At 55.9% G+C, this 25,023-nt stretch overlaps 10 protein-coding genes across 10 annotated transcripts; 3 read left to right on the forward strand and 7 right to left on the reverse strand.

Annotated features, from left to right (window-relative positions):
- The first annotated feature begins 2,469 nt into the window (after positions 1–2,469).
- On the forward strand, positions 2,470–2,852 carry LY79DRAFT_544505 (uncharacterized protein). The gene is made up of 2 exons (XM_060557118.1): positions 2,470–2,552; positions 2,602–2,852. Exons 1-2 carry the CDS (start codon positions 2,514–2,516, stop codon positions 2,773–2,775), a joined length of 213 nt encoding a protein of 70 aa, XP_060417218.1. The 5' UTR covers positions 2,470–2,513; the 3' UTR covers positions 2,776–2,852.
- A 2,339-nt stretch (positions 2,853–5,191) lies between these two features.
- On the forward strand, positions 5,192–9,140 carry LY79DRAFT_509568 (RhoGAP domain-containing protein; the record flags this gene model as incomplete). The annotated part of the gene is made up of 6 exons (XM_060554067.1): positions 5,192–5,269; positions 5,345–5,379; positions 5,451–6,898; positions 6,952–8,760; positions 8,809–8,942; positions 8,997–9,140. The coding sequence occupies 6 exons, from the start codon at positions 5,192–5,194 to the stop codon at positions 9,138–9,140; spliced, it is 3,648 nt and encodes a 1,215-aa protein (XP_060417219.1).
- A 619-nt stretch (positions 9,141–9,759) lies between these two features.
- Positions 9,760–11,261, reverse strand: LY79DRAFT_544509 (uncharacterized protein). The gene is made up of 2 exons (XM_060557119.1): positions 10,849–11,261; positions 9,760–10,774 (listed from the first exon to the last, which is right to left on the reverse strand). The coding sequence occupies exons 1-2, from the start codon at positions 10,973–10,975 to the stop codon at positions 9,963–9,965; spliced, it is 939 nt and encodes a 312-aa protein (XP_060417220.1). The 5' UTR covers positions 10,976–11,261; the 3' UTR covers positions 9,760–9,962.
- Positions 11,262–12,205: 944 nt separating this feature from the next.
- LY79DRAFT_61595 (thioesterase superfamily protein) lies at positions 12,206–13,146 on the reverse strand. The gene has a single exon (XM_060561996.1). It carries the CDS (start codon positions 12,935–12,937, stop codon positions 12,341–12,343), a length of 597 nt encoding a protein of 198 aa, XP_060417221.1. The 5' UTR covers positions 12,938–13,146; the 3' UTR covers positions 12,206–12,340.
- Positions 13,147–13,355: 209 nt separating this feature from the next.
- LY79DRAFT_667377 (major facilitator superfamily transporter) lies at positions 13,356–15,199 on the reverse strand (the record flags this gene model as incomplete). Its single annotated transcript, XM_060563361.1, has 3 exons — positions 13,356–14,332; positions 14,383–14,730; positions 14,791–15,199. 3 exons carry the CDS (start codon positions 15,197–15,199, stop codon positions 13,356–13,358), a joined length of 1,734 nt encoding a protein of 577 aa, XP_060417222.1.
- Positions 15,200–15,669: 470 nt separating this feature from the next.
- Positions 15,670–16,897, reverse strand: LY79DRAFT_647773 (uncharacterized protein; the record flags this gene model as incomplete). Its single annotated transcript, XM_060562496.1, has 2 exons — positions 15,670–16,610; positions 16,640–16,897. 2 exons carry the CDS (start codon positions 16,895–16,897, stop codon positions 15,918–15,920), a joined length of 951 nt encoding a protein of 316 aa, XP_060417223.1. The 3' UTR covers positions 15,670–15,917.
- A 2,144-nt stretch (positions 16,898–19,041) lies between these two features.
- On the reverse strand, positions 19,042–19,831 carry LY79DRAFT_588069 (uncharacterized protein; the record flags this gene model as incomplete). Its single annotated transcript, XM_060560863.1, has 3 exons — positions 19,042–19,310; positions 19,424–19,471; positions 19,513–19,831. 3 exons carry the CDS (start codon positions 19,829–19,831, stop codon positions 19,042–19,044), a joined length of 636 nt encoding a protein of 211 aa, XP_060417224.1.
- Positions 19,832–19,933: 102 nt separating this feature from the next.
- LY79DRAFT_61639 (uncharacterized protein) lies at positions 19,934–20,622 on the reverse strand. The gene is made up of 2 exons (XM_060562004.1): positions 20,348–20,622; positions 19,934–20,247 (listed from the first exon to the last, which is right to left on the reverse strand). Exons 1-2 carry the CDS (start codon positions 20,550–20,552, stop codon positions 19,982–19,984), a joined length of 471 nt encoding a protein of 156 aa, XP_060417225.1. The 5' UTR covers positions 20,553–20,622; the 3' UTR covers positions 19,934–19,981.
- A 2,524-nt stretch (positions 20,623–23,146) lies between these two features.
- On the forward strand, positions 23,147–24,053 carry LY79DRAFT_509590 (uncharacterized protein; the record flags this gene model as incomplete). Its single annotated transcript, XM_060554068.1, has 2 exons — positions 23,147–23,660; positions 23,743–24,053. 2 exons carry the CDS (start codon positions 23,147–23,149, stop codon positions 24,051–24,053), a joined length of 825 nt encoding a protein of 274 aa, XP_060417226.1.
- Positions 24,054–24,110: 57 nt separating this feature from the next.
- Positions 24,111–24,893, reverse strand: LY79DRAFT_61894 (uncharacterized protein). The gene is made up of 2 exons (XM_060562031.1): position 24,893; positions 24,111–24,834 (listed from the first exon to the last, which is right to left on the reverse strand). Exon 2 carries the CDS (start codon positions 24,682–24,684, stop codon positions 24,169–24,171), a length of 516 nt encoding a protein of 171 aa, XP_060417227.1. The 5' UTR covers positions 24,685–24,834; position 24,893; the 3' UTR covers positions 24,111–24,168.
- Between the last annotated feature and the right edge of the window lie 130 nt (positions 24,894–25,023).

Genomic DNA, 25,023 nt, shown 5'->3' on the forward strand with positions numbered 1-25,023 from the left:
CGTATGGGCTAGAAGGAACCGGGATGCCATGCTTTGATGCGCGGCGAGCTCGGCAACGGGGTGAGAAAAAGTCGCTCAGATGATGTTGCACAAGATTTCTGCTATCGCCAAGCACATAAACAGGGGCGGGACCGGACTGCTGTTTTTGGCGTTTGCTCCAGGAGGGCTCAATCTTTCACGAGACTAATAGGACGGCGATAGGTTAGAGACGTGATCAACGCCGTCTGAAGGCCTCCGGTTTCAAGTGTATGGAATAGACGTAGAATCCGCATAGGGCGTGCTTGGTTATTGTTGTAAGCTGTAGCAAGTGAAGGGAGTGCGTCCGATAATGGGCAATTTGGCCATGCAGTCTCGGTCTACTGTATCTATCAATCCTTCTGTGCCACTAGGTAGAACAAGGCGTAGGCGAAGAGCAGCAGCAAGGAAGCTCGCTGTACGAAGAGCGGTGTGCCTGTAAGCCCCTTCCCGGAGCTGACGGCGTCAGTGCTGCTCTCTAGCCGGGTGTCCCAGGACAGCTGCTGTGGTACCGAAAGTGAGGGGTTGGGCAGCGTGCCAATAGCGACCAGTTCACCAATAAAGGGTAGGTTGCCACGATGCAACTTGAGTGCGTAAGCTCGGTGACAAGTTGGCGTGACGAGATTTCGATTTTGAAACGAAGGCGGGGAAGCTGGCGAACCACGCCGTCGAGCTGTAACTAGGAGTGGCACATGCCACCAGGCGTTTGGGAACCACTGACAGCGTTAACAATTGATGGTGATCAAGGCTGAGCAGTGCCCGAAGATCAGGGTAGGATTTGGCTGATGTCGATGGTTGCTATGCAGGTAGGGAGGGTACAGAGAACCGAGGCATTGGTAGCGAATCTTGGCCACATAGACATAGGTATTCGACTCCAGATCTCTCTGGATCTCGAAAGTCGAAAGTTGTAACTTGTAGGCCGGGACTACCCTCACAATGCCCGATGACGTTTCGTGATTGGGGCACAGTCAGATGGAGTGGTGAAGACGCCTCTTCAAGAATATTACGGATAATCAACGGATCCACGGTCACTTGAAATGCTGCTCCCGTGCAACAAGCACACGTACCTGTGTCTGAGAATTACGAATGACGCACGATGAACAACAGGACGCCATCTCAAGTTCAGCTGCGGTGCTGCACAGCTGTGCTCGCAATTTTCAGGTTAGAGAAGTTCAAGGGTAAGTAGTCGGGGTCTCGGAGGATCGACTGCATGGATATCCAGATGTGCGCTGTTGCGGTCTCGTAGCGGAGACTGTCTAGTTGAAACAGTAGCCCCGAATACCCATTGGTGCTCCCACGTCTTGCTATCTCATCTAGATGAGGTACGTACCGCGGCAAGTGCCTGGGCAGCCGAGACGAGAGTACCTAGGGCATACCTAGGTACCTACCTATACCTACCTATCTAGACTGAGCACGCAGTACGGTACGTACCCCTCTTGCATTACCCCTGGCTCCATCACTTGTTGCCGTTCTCGTCGTCGTCGACGCAACTGGCCATTGTTGCCGCCGCATGGTGCACGCTACACTGCACTGCGCGTACTAGACTGATCCCTGCAGGCCTTCTGCTCCCTGTTCTGCTTCGTCTTGAGGCATGCACAAGGCGGCGTATCAATACTGGCCGGGACATCGCACCAACACAGAAAATTAAATATCCGTAAGACGCTCGAATGACAACAACCGATATCATTCGTCCATTGCCCAGTGTATGATGAGCGTTAAAATTTGCTTCAGCGATCACAGGCATTGTGTTCTCCGTTGGTAGGAGCCAAAGACGCTCTGCCCCTGGCAGCGCTAGCAAATTACCTCCGACATCCATCTCGACTGGTTCGTGTCAAACCCAGAACCGCCTCAACAGATACCATACCGGTGTGACAGCCATGGCTCGAGCTCCGGCAACCAATGCGGTTTGCTTCCAACCGTCGTGTGTCAAGTCTGTTTGTGTTGACGGCCAAGCACCAACGCATCAGCACATGGGCTCAGCAAGAGGAACGCCAAAGTCTTACAAGTTACCGTGCTATCATGTCGATGCTGATGTTACACCAATCTCTTCACTAAGAGGCCTGGTCGGTCTCATAAGCCTCGACCGTGCCTCAGCTGGACCTGCAGCTAACGGGGAAAAAAGAGACGTTCCGCTAGATGCCGCCGTCTAGGCACGGCTGCACAGTATTCATAGGTCAAGGTTGCGAGCCTCGCCTCCCGCAGGCATTCCACAAAAAAGCAAACCCCCGATCGCATTCCGTTCCAAACGCAGCGCCCCTTTCATTACCGCGCCACTGTCTTCGCCTGGCGTCGACAGCTGTCCGTCACTTAGCTGGCTGGACACCGTTGTTGTGTATTTGCGCTCGCTGATTGAGCACCATACACTGTGGATAGGCCGTGGCGATCTTTGCTGTATAGCCACATAGGCCCGGCAGCCATCATCGAGGAGCCAAGGGAAAAGACGGGCATGCTGCTGCTGCTGCTGCTGCTGCTTTTGTGCTGTCGCAGAGCGTGCACCAATGGCGTCGTCACCACGCTCCCAGATATCGCCGCTCTCTCTTGATCCTTATTAGATGGGCCTGCGAGTGTGGAAGTTCCTAGATGTACCTATCAAAGTCCCTTGCTCATGGCACTCTGCCCCTACCCACCTCATCCCATCAGTCGGGAGATTCAAGACTGTTGCCAATACGAAGTTGCAATTTCAGCGTGGATACGCGAAATCAGGCTTATAAGAGATACGGGCGCTGTCACGAGTGCACTTCTGCATCGGGCCCGGGTTGAGAATGAAGTCGACGACTATGCGAGTGCCAAGTGTACTAGGTAGGTACAATAGTTGTGCTAGATGCCACAGGCAGTCCAGCCGGGATTGCCTGGCTTACCTTAGGGAGGTACCTAGGTAGCCCAACGTACCTATCTAGCATAGCATGTTTGTCGCAGCATTGCCGTGCGATGCTTTTCCTCTTGCTGCAGGCTGACCAGCCAAGCAAGCACAGAGACAGGTCCCTGACAGGATTCTCCCGTGTCAATGGGCTCCCGCAGCCAGTGAGGAAACTGTGGTGCCTGGCGGGAAGCCAGAGCCACCCCCCTTTCCACTCGGTTCCTCCACTTTGCTGGGAATCGAAATAACCTCAGCGATTAGCAGAGAGAAGGGGGGGTTGCGTACCCTAGTGAATAGGTAATGTATGAAGTACGGCTAACTACTTACCCAGCCTACCTTAGATAGGGTACGTACAAATTACTTCAGTTGAAGGGGCTCCACTCTTTGTGCCACGCCACAGACAGAGCGAACTCCCGAGTCTTCTCCATCTCTGCTCTCGCGTTCCGTTCACAGCCAGGCTGTGCGTTGGCCGTATCCGTATCTAACGGACGATGTTGCGCTGTTAGATGTTAGAACAGAAGAGAACAGTCACAACCTGGTCTTTCGGGCTGCCCTACGAAGGTACAGTGTACCGACACTCTGCGACTCCCCGCGTGTGGCCGGGCAAGGTACGTGCCCTAGGTGCTCCATCACGTAGGTAGCCTAGGCACCTAGGTAGGTAGGAACCGGTACGTACGGAGTGCAATGTACCGGTACCCTGCATGTCTGATGTCTCTAACACAAATCGATACCACGAACATTATTTGGGGTTCCAGGACAGGACAATCCCGTCGTCGTCTCATCCTTTCACAACCCTAAAGTCAAAAGATGTGTCTCGGCTGAGCTGTCGTGTTCTCGAATACTGGCCAAGGGGGAAGCCGTCCAAGACGATTGAGGTCAGGCTGGTGTTTTGGCAAAGACTCGTGGCCGTACTGGAGTATACCATGCATGTGGCAACGTCGTCATTGGTCATGACTGGCAGAGTCTTTAGACTGTATACCTATCTAGGTACCTAGGTAGCAAGTCCAGTGATCTACCTAGGTAGTCACCGCAAGACAAAGGCGAGGTACGACAGGCATGCCTCCAGCTCCTCTCCTATCCTCCGCACGGCATCCACGCCGCATATCTGCCCATTTTTCCGTCCGCGTCCCGTCCGTCCAGCCCCGTTCCAGTCTCAGTCCCTATCCTAATCCCCCCAATTCCACCTCCAGTCTCGTCCAGAGTCTCCCCCCAAATTCCACTTCGACTTCAGCCAAGTACCACCGCCGCCACCACCATTACCATCATCTCTTTTTCTCCTTCTTTCCTATACTAATCTGGCCGTCTATATCAAATCCATCCTGACGACCGCCTCTGTTGTCTCTTGTCGTACGCGTTGGCCGCACCTTGCCTTCCGTACACCCTCCCCTCCCGACTGGCAATAACGGTAACAGGTACCTACCTACTACCTTACTGTGCCCCTACAGCAGGGCCCGCGCGCCGCCGTCGTCCACTGGCACGACCCCTGTCATCATTAGACAGGCCCTCCCATCAAACCACTCTTGTACCTCTCCTTAGGTATCGGCCTGGACCATACGCTCCCTCCTGTTCCTACTCCCTACCCTCGCTGCTATTCGAGGACAGTACTGCACGATCTAGCCAGGGCTTGCCATAGTCTCGCTCGCCCTCCACGTCGCCGTCACACCTCTTCATTGTTCCCGACTATTCGACCGTCCAGGTCTGATCAAAATCCCCAAACTCGACAAACCGGCGCCAGCTTTGCTCTTGCCTCGTCTGCGGGATCAAGGCCTAGTACACAGACCCTGCCGGCTCTACAACTCACCTCGCCCTCACTTAGCTACTAACCCTTACCCTGCTCGTCGACGCCGTTTTTTTCTTCCTGCCCCCCATCGAGACCTCGAGCACAACCATCGTGCCCACGTCCCTCGACGATTTGCCTCGAATCCTCCCAAACGAAGCCAACCGAGCGCTACTACGACAGCACTAGCCAAGCCGCTCGCTACTACGTTCAATTTTCCATCCCCCCTTTCATCTGTTCGACTGGCCGCTATCGCAGCCTCGAGCACACACGGACGCCCCTCGAGCGCCACCCATTCGACCCTACGCTGTCCCGACGTACACGCCCATCCTGTCGACCATCTGGCACGAGACGCACAGCCTGTCGACCCTCCCCCCCCTTGTCGTCCATGATACGGCTCACTAGAGTCGATCCTTGGCTCACATCGTCTTGCTCCCGACGTTACGTTCATGACAGGCGCCCAAGTCGTCCTCGTCGTCGCCATCCTGCTTGCTAGATAAGTGTCGTGACAGTGTCCTGCAATAGAAGAGGACGCCCTCGATATGGCTGCCGTCATGGAGGACTATTTGGAGAGCCCAATGGAACAGGACGACGTTTTCCCATGCAAAGGTTGCGGAGAGGTAAGGACGGTCCGCCCCGTCAACTTCTCGACTATTCTCCAAGCACGTACTGACGGCGGTGCTCTATCCGACTAGATCCTCGAGGAGGGCAAAGCGTTCGAGCTCGGTATGTCTGCCCGATTTTCTCTCCTTCACCTCTCCCTCGCCCGCATTCTCCCCAGCCTCTCTCTGCTCTGTCCAGCATCTTCTGGCTTCATCGTGCCGTTATGCTATCTCCAATGGCCCTGCCTTCGGTGGTCTCCAAGTTCAGTCAAACTAATCAGTCTCCTCCACCTTCAGCCGGGAACCGATGGCATCTCAACTGCTTCCGCTGCAACACCTGCGGCACCCTCCTGGATTCCGATGCGAACCTCCTTCTCCTCGGCGATGGCTCGCTTATCTGCAACAACTGCACCTACAGTTGCAGTGCCTGCAACAACAAGATCGAAGACCTTGCCATCCTTACCGGCGACCAGGCCTTCTGCGCAACATGTTTCCGCTGTCGCAACTGCAAGCGCAAGATTGAGAACCTGCGATACGCGCGGACATCACAAGGCATCTTCTGCATGAGCTGCCATGAATCGCTCATGGCAAGACGGAGGAAGAAATCGAAAGCGGCAGCGCAAGCCAAGTCAAAAGAGAAGGACGCATCCCCTATGATCACGGACAAATCGTTACCCGCGCTGCCGCCCAACGCCGTCCCTCCCAATGCTTTCCACGATACCCGAGTTGATCCCGACTCAGACAAGGAGACACCCACTGAGCTGTCCCCCCGGCCGCGTCCGGCTTACAGTAGGAACGACTCGTCATCAAAGAGTAGCGGTCGCCCATCGCGCTCGCCTGAGCGTACCTCGGAATCCACCAAGGACAGTAGCGGTTTGGGCCTGCCCCCGTCAAATTATCGTAACAACCGTAACTCTGGCATGTACGCCCCGAGCGGCAATAACAACGGCGATGTCAACAGCGGCGACGACGGCTTCTTTATTCCAGTTGCTCTGGATCATACGCCAGCCTCGAGCGCGACCCCACGATCCACTTCGGAGAACACATCGAGTGCGCCCAAGAAGCAAGACAAAGAATACTTCACTCTGCCTCGGGCCAGCACAGACAAGAAGGGCGACTCCCAGTCGCCAACCCCCCATATTGCCTTCCAGGAGAAGGGCCGACAACCGTCGGTCGATTACGAGTCTGGAAACATCAAGCTGCCCCTGCGCAAGACGTCGAAATCGTCTAGAAATGACAACCGGTCGTCGGTTATGAATGATGAAAGGACGCAGAAGGTGACCACTGGCAAGCTCTCGCCGTCAATTGACGAGTTCAAGCTGCAGGACGCGCCCAAGAGTAAGAAGCTTATCAGCCCGAGACGCGCCTCTCACTCGGCCGTCATGACCCCGGAAAGTGGCAGCGCCAGGAGTAGCGAAGGCGTTCTTCGCAGGGACAAGGAACCTTTTCCGAGCTTGGCTTCGTCCGAATCACCTCCCCGCATGGGCGGTGGGACAACTAGATCGTCCCAGGATTCGAGACAGCGCGATGAGGGCGAGGTGCGCCCCTCGTTCGACTCCATCTCCTCCTCGCGAACAGACACGACAGCTGGCAAGTCCATCACCCGCAAGGAGCTGCCATCTTCGCGCAGTGGTAGGTCATCCCCGTGTCCGTGTTTTATCGTGATGCAAGACGCACCGACCCTAACCTTCTTTTCACAGCAAACGGCAAGCCTGGCGGATCTTTGCATCGATCCGCTGCAAACGATGAGACAAGCTCGCCGGGCCTCTCCGTTGCGCGCCCGAGTATGACTGAGCACAAACTCAGCGATACTTATATGCAGCCTCGAGCGCCGCCTCAACCGCCTGGGGTGCCCGCGAACACCCCCAAACCTCCAGCAAAAGACGCAAAGGATCAGACGAACGTTAACGAAGAAGGCAAGGTCTCCCCCAAGCTACCGAGATGGAGCGCGGGTGGCGATTTTAGTATGGACGAGGACATGGCCAGAATTCTCGGCACCGACGAAGGTTCATCATCCATGATGCGCCGCGTGTCAAACGCTGTTCGTCACGGTCGCACCAACAGCACCGAAGGCAGCCATACTCAACATTCCCACAGAGTCGCTGGCCACGCGCGGAGTATCAGCGAAACCACTCGTGGCACCTCATCGCCTCGTTGGCCCAAGACGCCCCTCGTCGAGGACCCCAACGGGCACGAGCTCAGCAGTCCCGTCTCCATTCACTCGAGCGACGACCCAGCGGTCCTTAAGCGGCAGCTGCGTAGCTCGGAAAACCGTGTCGCTGAACTAGAGAGACAATTCACCACCGAGAAGGACCTCAAACGATTGAACAAGACGCTTATTGAAAAGCGCAAGACGGTCTCGGTACTGGACACCCAGACTGAGATTATGATTCGTCAGCTCGAGGTCTTGGCCGGATACGTCGAACGCGCAAAGGAGACAAAGACACCCGTCGATCCCCGCGACTTGGAAGAATCTGCCATCAAAGAATTCGTACAGAAGCTTGACAAGGTCAAGCAGACGATGAGCGCAGCGATTGAGCAGCTCCATGCCGAGCGTGACGAGCTACTCGATGAGAAGAACCAGGCCGTCGCCGACAGAGACCGCGCCCTCTTAGAATTTGAGCAGCTCTCGTCCAAGAACGCCCAGCTCGCCGACATGAACAACGACCTGACACACCAGATCCAGGAGCGGTTCAAGTCTCAGATCGGCGGCGAACTCAAGTCGCCCAACGGATTGGGCATCTACAGTCAGAGCAAGGTGTTCTCGTCTTCTCAGCTGAACTTGACCGATTCTACCAGCATGGCCACGACTCTGATTCATGAGGCAGATGAGCCCGTGGTCGAGGCTAGGCCGACCGTAGTCGACATCAGAAAGGGTCAGGTCAAGAAGTTCAACTGGAAGAAGGGCTCAAAAGGCCTGGCACAGAACGTGGCCAAGGGCGTCAACCGTGCAGTTGTGGCATTCCAGCAGGAGCGCGAGCGGGGCCCGCATCAGGGCTTGACCGGCGACAACATCGGCCTGCCGTACAATATGACAGTCTCCCAAGTGGAGGGCCCCATTACCCCAGCGCCTGTCGCCGCCCCGAAGGGCTCGCAACAAGCAGTTGACCGCCAGGGTTTTGGCTTCTTCAAAAAAGGCAGCAACCAGAAGTCCATGTCCTCGACCAATATATCGACGCCCGCCATCGCAGAAGCGGCCACTACGTTGTTTGGTTCCGACCTCACCGAGAGAGCCGACTATGAACGTCGTACCATTCCCAGCGTAGTCACGCGCTGCATTGAGGAAGTGGAGCTTCGTGGCATGGACATTGAGGGCATCTACCGCAAGACAGGCGGTAATTCGCAGGTGAAAATGATCCAAGAAGGATTCGACAAGAGCGAGGATTACGACATTTCAGACCCTGGCCTTGACATCACTGCAGTGACAAGTGTGCTCAAGCAGTACTTCAGAAAGCTTCCGATGCCCCTACTGACGTACGAAGTGTATGACAGAGTATTGGAGTCAAACGGTACGTTCTCCCACACAAACTTGCATCTTCCGTCCTAACACTCCGCAGCTCTCACCGACCAGACCGAACGCTGCGACCACCTTCGGAAGGTGTTCAGCTCTATGCCCGAACGCCACCGCGACTGCCTTGAGTTCCTCATGTTCCATCTCGCGCGGGTGGCCCAGCGAGAGCCCGAGAACTTGGTAAACTATGCCGTGCTCGTACCATGTTGTGCCACAGCGCTAATAATACATCAGATGTCGCCCAAGAACCTGGCGGTTGTGTTTGCTCCGACCATCATGCGTGATACCAGCCTGGAGCGAGAAATGACAGACATGCACGCCAAGAACCTGGCCGTCCAGTTCGTCATTGAGAACAGCCATACCATCTTTACTGACTGAGCACCCCGCTTGGATGGTTCAGTATGAATACGGAAACCACCCCTGTACATATCGACACACCCACGACTTTACTCCTTCGGTCGCATTTTTCCTTCAACGGCTGATTCGGAAAAACTTATCCCACAGCCGATGGCCCATGACTTTATGCATTTGAATTCAAACATATTCGAAGCCAGCCATGACCGCCACAGAAGGGAGGCAGGGTAGGGAGGCTTGATCCTTACCAGGAAACTTTAATGAGATATCCAAATTTCTTGCTTCGGGGCACGATAAGGTGTTTCTTGGTTCTCGAAGGCGGGTTTGGGAATCAGGACCGACAGGACGGGCCTACATTCGTTGCGGGCGCGCTTTTCGCCATCAGCCATTGGGATCCGAGTCCCGGGGACGATTTGATATGTGGCGAATTTGGTAGTTGAATAATAGAAATGGAGAAAGCAGGGCTTGGGGTGGCGGGAGCGAACGTCTATCGGACGACGAACGAGAATGAAGCTGGCGGCATGCATAGTAGGGTGTTTGCGCATCGAATCATCGAGAGCGGGTTTCCCAAGGTTTAGTGACGCTGCAAATATCTAGCAAGACGGTTCGGCCGTCAATTCTTTCTGAACAAAGTCTACCAAAACTTTTATAGCCCCTCGCGTCCATCCATATATGGCCATGTAATTCATGCATGTGGTATCAAACGATATGTAAAAGGAGCCAGCTGATATCCCCGACACTTTTGTCGTGACCAACCAATCCACGTGCGAGCGTTCTCCGGCGCGCCTTCTTTACCCACTAAGCAAGGCACTGCCTCCCTACTCACCTCGCCTCCCCTCCCCACCTTCACTTGGAGTCGCCCACGATGCGCTTCACCTTCTCGAGCAGCAGCGCGCTCTCCCTGCCGAGGCGGCGCTGGCCGTCCTGGCTGCCCTTGCGGGCCTTGGCCATAGCGCGGCGGTACCGCTCTCGGTCGGCCATCTTGCGTTCGCGCTCCTCGCGACGGCGCTGGATCTCGGCGCGGCGGGTCTCCGCCTCGGCGCGCTTCTGCTCGGCGTGGGCGAGCTGCTTCTCGTAGTAGCCCGGCTTCCGGGGGCGGCGAGGCTTACGGGGCTCGTAGCGGTCCGCGGCATCGGCGACGTCCCCAGTGCCGTCCGAGGCGGCAGGTGCAGACGCGGTGCGCGTGCCGGGGAGTTCGGCGTTGGAGCCGGTGGCGGTCGCTGCGCCGCGTCTGCGCTTCACGGCCACGGTGTTCGGGTTCGGGAGCTCGCCGTCGTTGGTAATCATCTCGGCGCGGGAGGGATGGATCTCCCCCTCGAGCGGCTGCGCCGGTGTCGCGTCTGTCGGTGATGACAGACCCAACGTTGCTGATGTCGGTGCCGCCGCCGCTGCTTCTGCTTCTGTTGATATTACTGGTGTTGAAATTGGTGAGTCGGATGTCTCCTTAGCGGTTTGAAGTTCCTCGACGTCGTCGATTCTGTCGTCGCTTGATGCCCCCTTTGAGGCCTCCTCTGTGGACGGGCCAGCGGCGACGGCAGCAGCAGTAGCAGGCTGCCGGGCTTTGGATGAAGCCTGCGAGGCGAGCTCCCTCTCCTTGATCTTGGCGTAAGCCTTTTTGACCTTAGCCTTGTGGATGAGCTCCAGCTTTTTCCTCTCGACTATGGGATTTGTGTTAGTGTACGTGAAGCGGCGTGGCTGCTACAGGCAGCAGGGAGGAGGCAGCGGCGCTCACCCTTTCTGCGCCATGGTCCCTCGGGGAGGTTATCGGGGCCAACGCGGAAACCCTTGCGCTTCTTTGCCTGCTGGGCATCCTTGGAAGACGCCGCTGCTACGCCCTCGGCGGCGCGTTTGGGGGCCATGGTGAAAAGAGTCTGGGGAGGTTTCGTCTGAGATGGCGAGGATGAGACGGCGAGTGTTGAGGTTGGGCGATGAGAGCACCCAGAGGGCCAGGCACCTTGGAGAGTGAGCCGCTTGTCTACCAAAGCACCGGATTTGTGATTGGATGTGAGCCGTACAACTTTTTCCTCGATGCAGGTGGCCGTTGTTGAGTTCAATATTTGAGTCAGGTCTGATGGACGTGAGACGTCGTCAAGTGTACATGTAAATGGGCGGGCAATCGAAGGAAGATGAAATTTTTGGTGGGTCTGGTCGGGATGAGAGAGAGTGGATGAGAGAGTGAGACGAAAACGGGTTAGCGCTTGGTCCCGCCTTTTACCAGTTGGTGGACGGACGGACCGCGTCGCATGTTGCGGATCACCCCCTCACAGCTTCGTCAACCAACATCCTAGAAACGTCTTCTCAGGCTCGCGCCTCAGATACACGTCTTCTTGACTGAGTGTTGCTGTTTATGCCGCGCTCTTACATTAGCTATTTTACGGTCGGCTGAGCAACTTTTAGCTAGTGCCTACTCCCCTCATTTTGCTCCCTGCGTCCAATGTCGTTTTCGAGTCTATCCAGACGTGGCCCCCCGTTATCTCAGAAACCACAGGTAAGAGAGAGCGTCTTGACTTCTATCAACAGTGTCTGATGGCACTGGATTATTCTTGTCTACTGTGCGACGCGGACTGGATGTCATCATAAGGTAGGCGACTCGCGAGTCGAGACAGGCCAGGAACTGCCAAGTACGGGCCGTCTGTTCAGTTCAAGTCTTCTTATTCTTGGATAACAAGAGCTTGCCCAGTGAAGCTCAATAATGGAAGAAAGGACGTAAAACCGGATCTTTGACTCTGGGTTGACCTAGCGCCCTTCTACCAGGTGAAGTCAAGATGACTTCTCACGGATGCCTGCCCTGTCTGCCACTAACCAGCAGCCACAACAAGCCTTTGGTTCTTGTCATTTATCCCGCCGGACCGTAGGACCTAGAGATTGGGCGTCGAACAGATTCTTTCGCCTCTGCTTTACATTGAATTCTTGGAGCGAAAACATCGCGACATCGCCGTTGGTTTGTTATTAGAAGCTCTGTGATGTGACGATGGCTACCATTAGGATTGTGTGGAATGATACTTCTCATCGTGTTGCTTCTTGCTTTCTTGTAACCAAAAAGAGATGCAATATTTACATAATCTAGAAACAAGACGGGTAATGCGCTTCTCTCCTTACAGACAGACCTAGGTCGATGCCATGGACGCACCTCGCAACATCTATTGTGACAGCCCAAACCCCCTCACACACGTCGCGACAAAGACGCGATCCCGCTCTCTCGCCGGAGAACCTGGCGTCCTGCCTCACAATTTCTCCTTCAGCCTCACGAACAAACTCTCCGCCTTAGCCAGCACCCTCCCCTCTCGGTCTTCGATCCTCCCCCGGATCCACCACTTCCGCCCCTTGATGCTCACGACTTCAGCGACGCACAGAACCGTCTGCGGCGTCTTCACGGGCCGCACGTACGTCACGTTGAGGTAGGCCGTCATGTACGACTTGGACGGCATCAGCCCCTCGGTCTCGTTGATGGGGAAGATGGTGCCGATGGTCTCGTCCAGCACCGTGGCGACGATGCCCCCGTGCGACACGTTGGCGAAACCGTTGACGCCGGCGCCGAGGGTGAGGAGCGCCTTGAGCTCGCGGATGACGTTGCCGCCCTCGCCGTCCGCCGCGACGGCGGGCGCTGTTTCTAATGCCGACGACGATGGCCGTTTGTAAAACATGACGAACGCGGCAATTGTATCCTCCGCGCGCAGCGTCGTCGAGAATAGCTGGTCCTCCGTGCTCGCTTTCTGAAACCGCGACGGCGCCGTGTGGCAGATGGTGCCGGGCTCGTCGAGGAGCGTCGCGCACCACGGGATGCCGAGGAAGTGTTGGACGTCTGGGTCGGCCGACGCCATGCTTCTTGTTTTCCTTTTCTCTTATTTCGGTCGATATTATCTCTACGTGCCGGCTGGATTCAATCCCTTTGGAGAGCGAGAATCAGATGGAGCTCCGTTAACGTTACGTGGGAGAAATGAGCGACTTTGACATTGAGGGTTTCGATGGACCCCAATCCAATTGCATCAATCACAAATGCTGCAAGTGAGCGGAGCGAGAGGTCAATATCGTATCTGGTCCGTGCGTGATCCGCGGCATGTCACCGTGTGCATTAATTACCCAGGAATCCATTGGAGAGATAAAATGGGGCTGGTGGTCGGTCCAATGGTTTGATTTCTTGCTGGGATCTGCGGTCGGCCTACCAGCACTCACCCGCCGGCCCTTAGTCGGGAGATGGTAATTGATACCTCGTCGCGGTGCTGCTCCCTTCCGTGATCGCTACAGCATGTATCTGAACCCTTCGCTTACTGGCTTCGCGCGGCCGCCGGATCCAACTAGCCCTTCCTCTTCCTCGACATCACCCCCACCAGCCGAAGCGGCGTCCATCTTCCGATTCAGATGACCGAGGTAGAATCTCAAGAATAGCGTCAAGACGGCCACGGCGAGCATGGCGGACGCGCAGGCCAGCATGCCAGGGGCGTAAAACGGCGCATCTTTGTCTGGGTATAGCCTCGTCCCCACGAGTGGTCCGCATTGTCCAATGGTCTGCATCAGGGCGAAGCCGCCGCCTTGCCTGCTCTCGGATTTTTGGTTGTTGATGCTCCAAGCGACAGTGAGCGTCACGACATTGAAGAAGCCTACGGCAGCAGGGTACACGGCGAGGTAACGCATCAGCGGTGACAGGCCCAGGGGCTTTGCGAATGCGAGCGCGGTATATCCGCCGGCCGATGCCAGAGCGTGCAGTACAATGGGAACAGACCGATTCTGCATCCGATCCGACCAGTGGGCAGTTGCGAGGACGACAAAGAAAGCTAGGAGGTAGGGCGGGGCGCTGAGCCCTTGCGACTCCAGGAGAGAGTGACCCATTTCCATCATGATTTGAGGAAGAAAGACCGGTAATGAGGAATACGCCATATTGGTGAGGAAGAACATAGCTGCCGTCAGTAATGCCATGGGGTCGCATAAAACGGCAAATACTTCGTGAACCTTGAGGCTACGGGAGCTTCTATCCCCACGCTTCTCACCCGGGCTCTCACGTCGAAGACGGAGGCGAGCGACTTTCCGCTCGCGCGCGGTGAGGTACCACGCCGTATCTGGACTGTCGGGAATGATGTGCCATGCAGCGACGGCCGCGAGGACGGAGGGGAAGCCCTCCACGAGGAAGAGCAGACGCCAAGGGGCAATGGGCCCATTTTCTGCAAACTTGGTAATCAGCCAAGCCAGTGACGACGCGAACGTTATCGCCAACGGTGCGGCTGTTCCATGTCAGCAGTGAATCGACGCGGTTTCAGGCATTGACGCTGACCGGAAATAAAGATTGCGGTGCGGAACGCCAACTCCTCACTCTTGAAAAAGAAAGACAAGTAGAACGGTATACCCGTGAACCCAGCCTCTCCAATACCCAGCAGAACCCGCAGGAAGATGAGCATGGGGTACGAAACAGAGACGGACTGCAGTGAGGCGGTCAAGCCCCATGACAGCACGATCATGGAGGCATAGATGTGGGCTGGGATGAGCTTCCACAGCAGCGACATCCACTCGAAGAAAATGTACGAGATGTAAAAGGCCGTCAGTGTCCACTCGTACCATCCATCCCACGGTGGCTCCGTCTGGAGGTCTTGCTCCATTCCAGAAATGCGTGCCGACCCCAAGTCTATGTCGACACGTCAGTTCACTGCAGATTGCAAAGTACCGTCCAGGGCTTTCATCATACTCGACCGATCCAGGAAACTGAGCATGAATAGCAGCGCTACAAAGACCACCAACTTGCGATCATGTTTGCAGACAACGGACCTCTCCTCGTCGGGCGTGTACAGCTGAAAGCTCGCAACGGTGCTGGTGCTCGTTCGTCTCCGCAGCGGGGGCACGTCGTCACCCCATCCTTCGTCATCCCTCGCCGATGGCCTCCTTAAGCTCTTCAGCTCGTAAGCCTGGCCATCGCCAAGCTCCGCCTCTTGCACATGCATATCCTCTTCAGCAGCGTCGTTTTCGCCATCGTCGTCGAGGTTGAGATCAAGATCGCTATCGAGGTTGAACCCAGCGGTGGTCTGCGCAAACGGCGGCGACGACTCGCTCGCGCGTGGAGAGCGGCCAGCTGCGTGAAACCTTGAAGATTGGGCCATGGTGGGCGGTAGAGGAGAACCATGCGTTACGTCGGGGTTGAGGGACGCACGAAGGTTCGGAGGAGGTATGTCTGCGGGGATAGACTTGTTTAGACCGTGGGGTTGAGTAGGTAGCATGCAGACGACTAGCTCGTTGGCCTGCGTCGGTGCGACGAGACCAGGTGGCCGTTTCGCCACATTGAAATGGGCGTGCCGTTGGAGCTAGCTCGTGTTCCTGGCGTAAAGTAAAATGTCTTGGAAGGGGGCGAGCTAGGCTATTAATATTGTTACGAGATTCCTGGGGACAAAACATCGGGATGGTTTAGGTAGCAGAGAACCTTCCAACCTTTGGCCAATGACGTACGTAGCAAGCTGACCCCTGCTTCGCTACGAACGGGAAGCTGGGGGGAGGGGGATCCTTAGTGACGCTGCGGGAGAGTTAGCGGGCTGGGGAAGAGAACCACAGGAAACAGGGGTCATTGATGAAGGTTCAAGAGCCAATTGGCAATTCAATTCTATTCTTGTGCGCCTTCGCTTTTGAGACCATGTGCTCTACACTGCCACATGGGCATGTGGCTGTAAAAAAGAGTATAAAAATAAAAAATAAAAAACCCCCGAGAAAAGGTTGAAAAGGTGCCCGTATCCTCAAAAGGGAGACATTGCGGCAGAACTGGTACAAATACGGGCTGAGATGCGACGGTGCGCCTTGGCAACTGAGCCCAAATTGCTTTCCCAATGATCACGGGTCATCGCTCTTCTTCCCAAACAGTCTCCTAAACCCGCCGCTTTTGGGTGTCTTTGGCCTGAAATCCATTGAGGGCTTGGACTGTAATGTCGGCGTCTCCTTTTCCGTCCAATTGCCCATCATGTTGGGATGCTTGGGAAGGGTGCCGTAGGGCAAGCCCGTTTCCTTGGGCGAGCTTGGCTGTGCCGGTTGTTGGGGCGCCATGGCTGTTGCAAATTGACTCGCCGGTACGCTCGGCATCGTCCCTGTTCTTGAAGGGCCCGCGTTTCGATCGCTAGGCCTTGGAGTCGAGTTGTCCGCCTCCCGTGTCATGTCCTCTTCTTGGGCCCTCGCCGCAGGCCTGTCTTCAGGAAAATCACGCACTTCGTCGCCGCAAACCACGACATACCACCGGATATCCTCCCCTCGCTGCAGCTGGTCTCTCAGCTTCTCGAACCACCCGGCCTTCTTCCCCGACGAGCCCTTCTTGGCCTTGTAAAACTCATCGCTCGGAGCACTCGCCATCGCTTTTGTCTCGCTTAACCGCTCTTCGTAGCGTACGATCTCTTCTGTTATCGAGTTGCTCAGGTCGATGCGTACAACATAGTCGGCAACGTATGCGTAGGGACGGCTGACATAGCTTAGGTCGGTCGGATCGTATTCCTCCAGCAGCTTCACGGCGCTCCAGTCGTTCTGCAGCACGTCATCCTCTTCGGGAGGGACGGTCGAGGGGGCACATCGTATTCGTTACGCAGGGCAGCGGCCTTGGACGCCTTGGACTTGTTGCGCTTCTTCTTGTCACGTTGGGCCTCGGTCTCGTCGGGAGCGGGTTCGGGGAGGAAATCGAAAAGGGAGTAGAAGGCTTCGAGGATGGCGGGAGACGAGTGTGGCGCGATAATCCATTCGGGCGCGGCGTCGTCTATGTTCTGGACGACTACAAATACACGAATGCTACGACGATCCCAACGAAAGCCGTGGCAAAGGTAGGTAGGCATTATGGGTAGCTCTGATAGAGCTTGAAGAGATAAGCGGGGATCGGCTGGGCGAAAGCTAAGGCGAAAGCTGGGGCGAGGCGGTGGATGCCGGAGGGGCGTAGATGGCCGGCCCAGCCCGAGAAGGGATACGGGATTGATGGCAAGTGTCGATCAGTGGAGAGCTTCGAGCCGGGGTTATCAAGAACGGTGGACTGACAGTCGTTGTTTGTGTCGTCGTTCGGGTTCGTCGAGGGTTCGGAGATGCCGGAGAGCGGCTCGGATTGGACAGCGGCGAAAGCTAAGAGTGGAAGAGGGCCCAATGATGGCCGTCGTACGTCAGGTCAGGCCGAGAGGCGTGTTAGGTAGCCCGACCAAGACGGAATTAACGATAGGGTGGGAAAGTAAGTGTTGCGAGTGATGGGGAGGCTAGGTGGAACAGAGGTTGCCGGCAAGCGATGAGGAGAGAGTGAGGTGCGGTGCAGTGCCTTATTCAAGCTGTGGTCGAGGAAACATGGCTTGTAGCATCGCACGCTGGGCTGCCGCGCACCGGCTAAGACGCGAGGAAATAATGGTCGGATCAACCGATGACCAGATCGAATTCTAAGTGGTTGGGAAGAGGGGAGAGGGTGCGTCGAGTCTGGTATAGGCACAAAAAAAAAAAAAAAAAAGCAAGGAGAAAGGGCGAAGCGTAGCCAGGCGAAGACGGAGAAGAAATGCAACGGAATGTCGGAAGAGAGGAAGATTGCCAATGAGAAAACGGAACGAAGGTAACTGCCCGTCCACCTACGAACGAGATGGAATGGCGAGAATAGAATGGGAGGACAACGTCCCCAAGTTTCTGTTTCTGGCAGACGCCACGCTACCACTCTCGAAAGGACGAGCGGGAAGAGAGAGAGAGAAAGAAAGAGAGCTTTTGGGGATTGCTGCGCTGACTGGCAGAATTGACACGACACTTTGACCATTCGCGCCCACTGCTTTCCTTCTCGTCAGCTGGTTTCGCCGTCCGTGCTCGGATGTGGCTCGGCCCAAACGGGGACCAACCGGCTGGCCTGTTTCTGGACGCTACGACAAATCTGCTACTAGCACTGTGGGTTGTATCAGATGTCACTTCACAGGAATGAATGTCTTGATCATAGGCCATGACGGAGGGAGCTTGCCAATGTGTTTGGTTATAGGGAATGCCCACGACCGCTACGATGACAGAACCTTGACATCTGAAGGCCAACCCTGGCTATGCGTCCAGTTGCGGGCAGGTAATCGCTGGGCTTTGGTTACCTACCTAGTTAGGTAGGCGAGCAAGCACCGCGCGCCCCACCTGGTATGCTACCTACTACCCATCTTACCTTACCCTGCCATGCTTGTCCTGTTGTGTCGTGACGGAATATCTGCGTTAGACCTGCTTTTGTGGCAAGTGCCCGGCGACCGTAGCCCAATGACCTGCAGGTACAAGGAACACGGCGATGACAATTGGGATGATAACCTCAGTGCGTTATCCAAAGCGAAAGCGACGGGGGGGTTCTAAACGAAAGTAGGCAAACCAAGCGACACTCTTACCGACACACACACACGCGTACACACACGCAACCATTGTCTTTGAACCCAAACCCTATCTTGCGGAGCCAATCGCCTATTACGATATGCTTTGAGATGTGCGAATGGAGACACTTTGTACGAGTGTTCAGCGCAACTCTGTTGGCCCGCGGATTTTAAGTCGTCTTGAAACTAGTCGACAGCAATCAAAAATTGTAGTCTTTGCCCTCGACGACTTCCCACCGACGTAGCCAAGATGCCTACCGCTGGCCCTCCAAGTCTTTAAACCAGACAGGCGGTGTCGCTTGTACTGGACCGACGTACCCACCCGAGAGGTTATCTGATGATTGCAACGGGCCGAAGCTCACATGTGTGAGGGGCGCTGGAGGCTCATCATCACGCACATGCGGTTGTCTGCCGGAAAGAAGAGCTAGTCGGACAGCCTTGAAGAAACAGCAGCAGCGTGCTGATCAGCGTCTGAGACGGACGGAAAACACGTCGCTAGGTGTCCTGCATATCTATCTCTGCCGCGCCCCTTCTACAGAGAGGCACCATGCACAGCCGCCGATCATAACGAGGCAGCCAGCCCTGCCGTCAAGGCCCCGAATACCAACGAAAAGTCTCCCAACATCCGGCTAGACCCACTCGCCGGAGCCGACGTCGACGCCACCGCAGCCGTTCCCGTCTCCGTCCCGATGTCTGCTTCTGTCCCCGACTTGGTTCCCGTTGCCGTCGTCACGCCTCCTCCTGTCTCTACCAGAAACGACGCGCTTCCCGTTGCTCCAGTCGCAGGTCTTCCAGATACCGATCTGGTATACGGTGCCGGACTTGTGAAGGTCGCACAAGTCGCTGTAGCTAGCCACTCGGACCAATACGAAAGGAGCGCTGACGGATTGTACTCGCCCTGTGTGATGAGGGTGAACGGCTTGCACTTTCTCCAGTCCTGCCGTCACGGCCACAACTACTGAGTGCGCCGACACGAAGCAAGTAAGTGTCAATCGGCATAGCGGGATCCACCGTCGTCGACCCCGCCGCGTCGACAGTTGTTACGAAGCACTGACCGTACTGATTGGGGATGACGTCGTCGCTCCCGCTGCCGAGGCGACATCTCCACTGCTTCTCGATGCCCGCCGTGGCCGTGTTGGTCCCGATCCAGCTGGAGCCCTCGATGTGGGTGACGGTCGCTGGCCAGTGGCCTTCCTTCTTGCAGGCCGCATCCGCCGTCGGGCAGGCCACGTGGTGGGTTTCGTTTCTTCTGTTGTGCGCGATGATGGAGGCCTCGAGGCTGCCCGTTGGGTGGGTGTCGAATATGAAGAAGGCGCGGGCGGAAGCGGTGATGAGGGGCGCCTCGGCACCGGTCGACGCCTGCGCGTTGACGAGGGGCAACAAAACCGAGACGCCGCAGAAGAATGAAGCTGCCCTCATAATTGATTGAATGACTGCCTGCCGTCTGTTTCCAAGTGCAACTGCCAGGTGTAACTATTCCGAGATGCATCGATTCGAGAGGACCAGTCGCTGCTCATAAACAAGCGCCAAGCTAATAGGACCGAAATGTTGCATCTTTTGGTAGAGATTCTAGGCGTTTTTCTGCCCCCCCCCCGGGCGGAGAGTCTTGCAGTTGGTTCCAACAATGGTCCGCTCAAAGAAGCTTACTGGAGTTGTGCTCACGAGTCCAGGCTTGCACCGGACGACGCGTTCCGGAGGTTCTAACGCGCGTGTCCTTCGTGCACGGCAATGCCGAGGCCGGCGGTGTGTATGCTCTACCCAACGAGCGACGCTATCATCTTCAGAGATGGGGAAAAGCAACACATTCTCATCGCGGGATATGCCTGACTGGAAGACTGTTTTGTTTCGTTTCAGAAGGGTATTTCTAGTCGAGCGCCCACATTGTGCTCTCAACACAGACGCGCTGGATTCTCAGGGTGGTTAGGTGACTCCTACGACTAGATATTCCGTCCGGGCGGACCTGCTCGGGGCTGCGGGATACAAGCGTCGAAGAGCACATGACAAGACCAACCGATGTTGTTGGATATAGCCGCAACCACGCCGCAATAAACTTGGCAATCGCATGGAGTATTGTCCTTCCTCGGGTTAAGTCACGACTCGAGCGGAAGAAGGGCTCATCTTGATAAACGAAGAAGGACATGCCATGGCGGCAGCGCGCGGTCCACACGTCTTCTTGGCGTCCTACTGGTAGCAGTTAAACAGGCAGACACTTTGCAGGGCAGCATTTGAGTCATCAAAGTATCCGTACCTCTTGGAGTCTCTCGCTTATTCCGCACAGACTCACGCACAGACCAATCAGCTTACCCTTTTGCTAAGAAGAAAAAGAAGAAAACAGAGATATCTCTATTAGTTTAGAGTGCATCTAGAACATAGTAGTATAAATTGACTCTTTAGAGAAATTTGCCTCTCGAAACGCTACCTTAAGTTAAAGATAACTAGGCTATAGTAGATACGATTAGAGACGCTCTTTTCCTTTATTGTTAACTTAAAAGTTGAGGATTTGAAGTTGGTGGTGTGGGGACAGAAGTGACTTAAGAGGAAGTGGGTCAGTACTTTGAGATAGTCTGAAATGCTAAAGTTTGACCCACAAAGTGTCTGCCTGTTAACTGCTACCGTCCTGCTTGATACGATGTCCTGGGAAATCGGATCGTTACCCAATAACGGGACCAGTCCCCCCAATCAAGCCATGGGGCCGTTTGAACTGTCGAATTATTGCAGCCTTGGGCCTAGGATCTTGGGAGTCGAACGCTCATTGGGCCAGCGCCTTGTACAGCTGAAAGAAGCTTAGTTCACCAGCCGGGGAGGAGATCCTACAGGCACCAACTTACTATGTATGGCTTAGGCCAAGACAAGGGTGGTGTGGTTGGTGGGGAGAAAAGCACAATGCAATGCGGGCGACCCTCACGATAAGATGAACTATTCATAACCACCGTCTCCATAACGAAAAGCCATCGAGACGCCCCGGAACCGTTAAAACTAGTGACAGTCCGGCGAAGCATGGGCAGACCGATTGGTAGTAGGGCCAAATGAGGCTCCCGAGCCCTATGATGTGGGCGTGTTCCTGACTACTACATAGTACGTAGGTAACGAATGGCGAGGCAGCGCCTTTGGCTCGCGGGAAAGGCTCGCCGTTTCAGCCGTCGACGAACGGAGAGCGCCGCGGCGGCGGCAGAGATACGCCTTGTTCCGTCTCCCGCACCTACCTAATCTTAAAATTGGTCTCAAGTTTTTACTAATGTTTGCTCCGCAGCCTGCCTACCTTTGTGTCAACAACCGACCTTGTTCATTAAAGCCCCATATGCTAAGAGAAACTGCTTCTGGGTCGAAGAGAGAGATCCGATAACATATCCCAAGAGAACCCGTCCCTCGGATCGTGGGCATCCGCGCCAGCGCAATAAGCACGCAGCTGCGAGTTCGTCCTCCAGCCCCACAAACCCATCATCAGCTCAGCTCGGGGGTGGGTGGTCCCCTGTCCGGCTCTATGCCCCACCCACGTAAGCACTAATGGTAGCCACAGTGGGAAATGTAACGATGCCAATCTCTCCTTGCCCATACAGCAGCATACTGGACAGGAGCGGTGTTGAACACTATCCGTACTGTTTGGTTCAATTACGATGCGCGACTGGACCAATCCTTCCCTTTTCTTTCCCCTCGCAGGATGAGAAGGAAAAAAAAAAATCCCCCGTTCCTTTTGTATCCATGGATGTCGGGTGCCGGCGTCGAGAGGGGGCCGAGGGCTAACATTGCCGTCTGCGGCAAGGGGCGTCCAAGCCTGCGTTGGCGACTGCCTCGTTCGCTCGCTCGTGTGCATATGGCAACACACACTTTCGTGCCTGTAAGTCTTGAGATTAAGCTAGTAAGCAGAGCGGGGGATACGTTGGGGAGGACCAGGAACGGCGGGGGGGGGGGCGACTGCGCCTAGCTCTCGCCAGACGGCACACTCTTTGGCGTCAAGCTTTTGTGGCTGGCCTTGGACGCCTCAACATAGTATCCTCTTGGGCTGAGCCGCTAACGAAGTGCCTTACACGTTGTTGGATGTTCCGAAACCTCGCGAACCGCCCGGCGGGTGAAGGCATGACTGGCTGTCGTTAATCGTACTGCCAATGGTAGACTACAGACTCAGCCCAGCTCAGCCGTCTTTGCTTATTCCCAACCCATCCAACTAACCAGGGTACTGGGCCAGGGGGGGGGAATACATACGATGCTCGTGTCGCCCCGATTCTAGGCTTCCGTCCGCCCCCTGTCGTGCCGTCTTCCTCCTTGGGTACATAGTATGTGTGTTAAGCTTTGCTTCCTCGCTCTTCATCCCACTCGTCCGCGTCAGAGGTGCGAGAGTTGACCGTCTACGAAACTAAATGATGGGTAATAATACACCAGGGATCCACCGGGGGATCAGATTTTACTACACGCTAGACCCATTGCTTCCTCATAGTGGCTGCTCACTCGTTGATTTACTTCTTTATCTCTCCCTGTCTCTCTCTCTCTCTCCCGCGCGTGCTGTTGGTCAAGCTTGTGCCTTGTGTGACCTGCAACCCGTCTCCCTTTCGCCCCTTCCTTACCAACCTTCCTGCACTCTCCGCTCTGATAGCCTTGTGAGTACGGTCAAGTATTTAACTAGGGTATGTTCCCCGCTCGGCACTTTTCACTTGAACCTGTTCTCCCGGCTTTCCTGTCTCCCAAGCGTACTTCGCCAATACCACAACCACATCTCTGTGATCCGCCCTGCTAAACATCATGGCTTCGCAGTACGACGAAGGCCCGGAGTTGGCACCTCAGAACCAGTTCCCCGAGGTCTACAACCCTCTGCCGCAACACTCTCAACCCGGGACCCCACATCCCGCCCCCGTCACGTCCTCGAAGCATGAAGACTCTACCTACGGAAAGTACTCGGTCTCGGCCGCCGATCAGTCCGCCTACGGCGGCGCTCAGTACCAGCCCGACGGCTCGCAAAAGAAGAAGAAGACCATCTGCGGCTGCACCTTCCTCGTCTTTCTCCTGTCCGTCGTTATCGCCGTCTTGGCGGCGGCTGTCATCGGGTTGGCGGCGGGCACCGGCGTCGAGGCGAGCCGCGCAAACGAGGCGCTAGAACAGCTGGCCAGTCTGAAGGCGTCGGTTACCGCTGGAGGGTCCGCCACAGCAACGGCGACGGCTACGGGTGCGCCCGCGACGGCGACAGGCTTTGCATCAATCAGCAATGGTTGTTCCAACGCCGATGAGACGACCACTAATCAGACGTACACCACAGACTGTAAGGCCCCCCTTTCCTGCCCCTTGTGACTGAGGACGGACACGAGTAGGAGGGAGCCCCGACTGACGTGATGAACCCCAAGTCTTCGGAAAGAAGACGTTTGTGCAATTCTGCAACTCAAACGCCCCCAACGACCCCCTCATGAGCCTCTTCACGGCCAACTTTGACAACTGTATGGATGCCTGCGCCGCGTTCACGAACTACGATCCCGTCTTCGACGGCAACGCCACCTGCCAGGCCGTCAGTTTCATCCCGCTCTGGACGACGCGGGAGGCCGCCGTTAAGGGTCAGGCGCCTGGCAACTGCTACCTCAAGCCGGGGCCGCAGTCGCGGGAGAAGCTATTGACCCCGAACATCGGAACCGAGTGCCACGCCGCCATCATGAACAACTGATGGCGGCGGCGGCGGCGGGGCAAGGGGACGGGGTACGGAATGGGTTGGACGGAAATGGCGCCGGGGTTTCCTTTTTAAACCAGTGTTTGTGTATGATCTATACCACTTGTGCCAGTTAAGATTTTCGTGTGCTGTCGGGGTTTGCGTCAGGGTCGGCGTCAAGAGGAAGGAAAGCAAGGTGTCGGGCCAAAAAAAGAAATGCCCCGAGGACCCTATGACGGTCCATGCTAAGAATACTGACCAACGCTGTTGGTGCGATGTCTAAGGAGCAGAATATGCAAGATACCTGACGAGACCCAACCCATCTCTGTGAAACCGCTCCTCTGCCGATAGCATGCAGGTGTGACTGGCATGAATTCACCAGCCTCTTTCCAGCTCGCAGTTGGCGACACGCCCTGGTCTCTTGGCAGTTACGAGAACTTCCCCAGGTCCAGTCGCAGTGCAGGGCAAAACCCCGGATACGCGACGAACCAGAGGGTTCTATTGCGACGAGGGCTCCAAGATGCCGCCGGCCCATCCACCCAAGAGTGCGCAAGTGTCGTTCCTGGCGATGATAAATAGAGATGAACAGGGCAAGCAAGAGTCGATCAAGTACAAGCAGGTCCTTATCCGCATCACCGACCTTCAGCATGCATGAAAGATGGAAGTTGGCACCGGGCCGGGACGAAACGTCGGAAGCCGGCACAAGTTCGGAAAATACTGTATTCCATAGGTGATCCGGGTCGGTGTCAGGCAGGAGGAAGGCATGACGTTTCCTCTTTCTTCGTCTTGTCTGCGCCTCCTACGGATCGGGGGTCACGACCTGGGGAGGAAGGCACACGTTCGGAATAACCACTTACATAAGTGCTGACTTCTAGCCCGCCCGTCTTTGATCACGCAAGTCAGCCAAGCTTGCCAACGTCAAGAACCACGCGCCGACACTACATTCTGGACCCTGTTCGGCATCGGCATCGGCATCGGCCCCCCCTTC

The sequence above is a fragment of the Colletotrichum navitas genome, assembly GCF_030913465.1.
Source record: "Colletotrichum navitas strain CBS 125086 chromosome Unknown LY79scaffold_12, whole genome shotgun sequence".
In the NCBI taxonomy this organism is placed as follows: Eukaryota; Fungi; Ascomycota; class Sordariomycetes; order Glomerellales; family Glomerellaceae; genus Colletotrichum; species Colletotrichum navitas.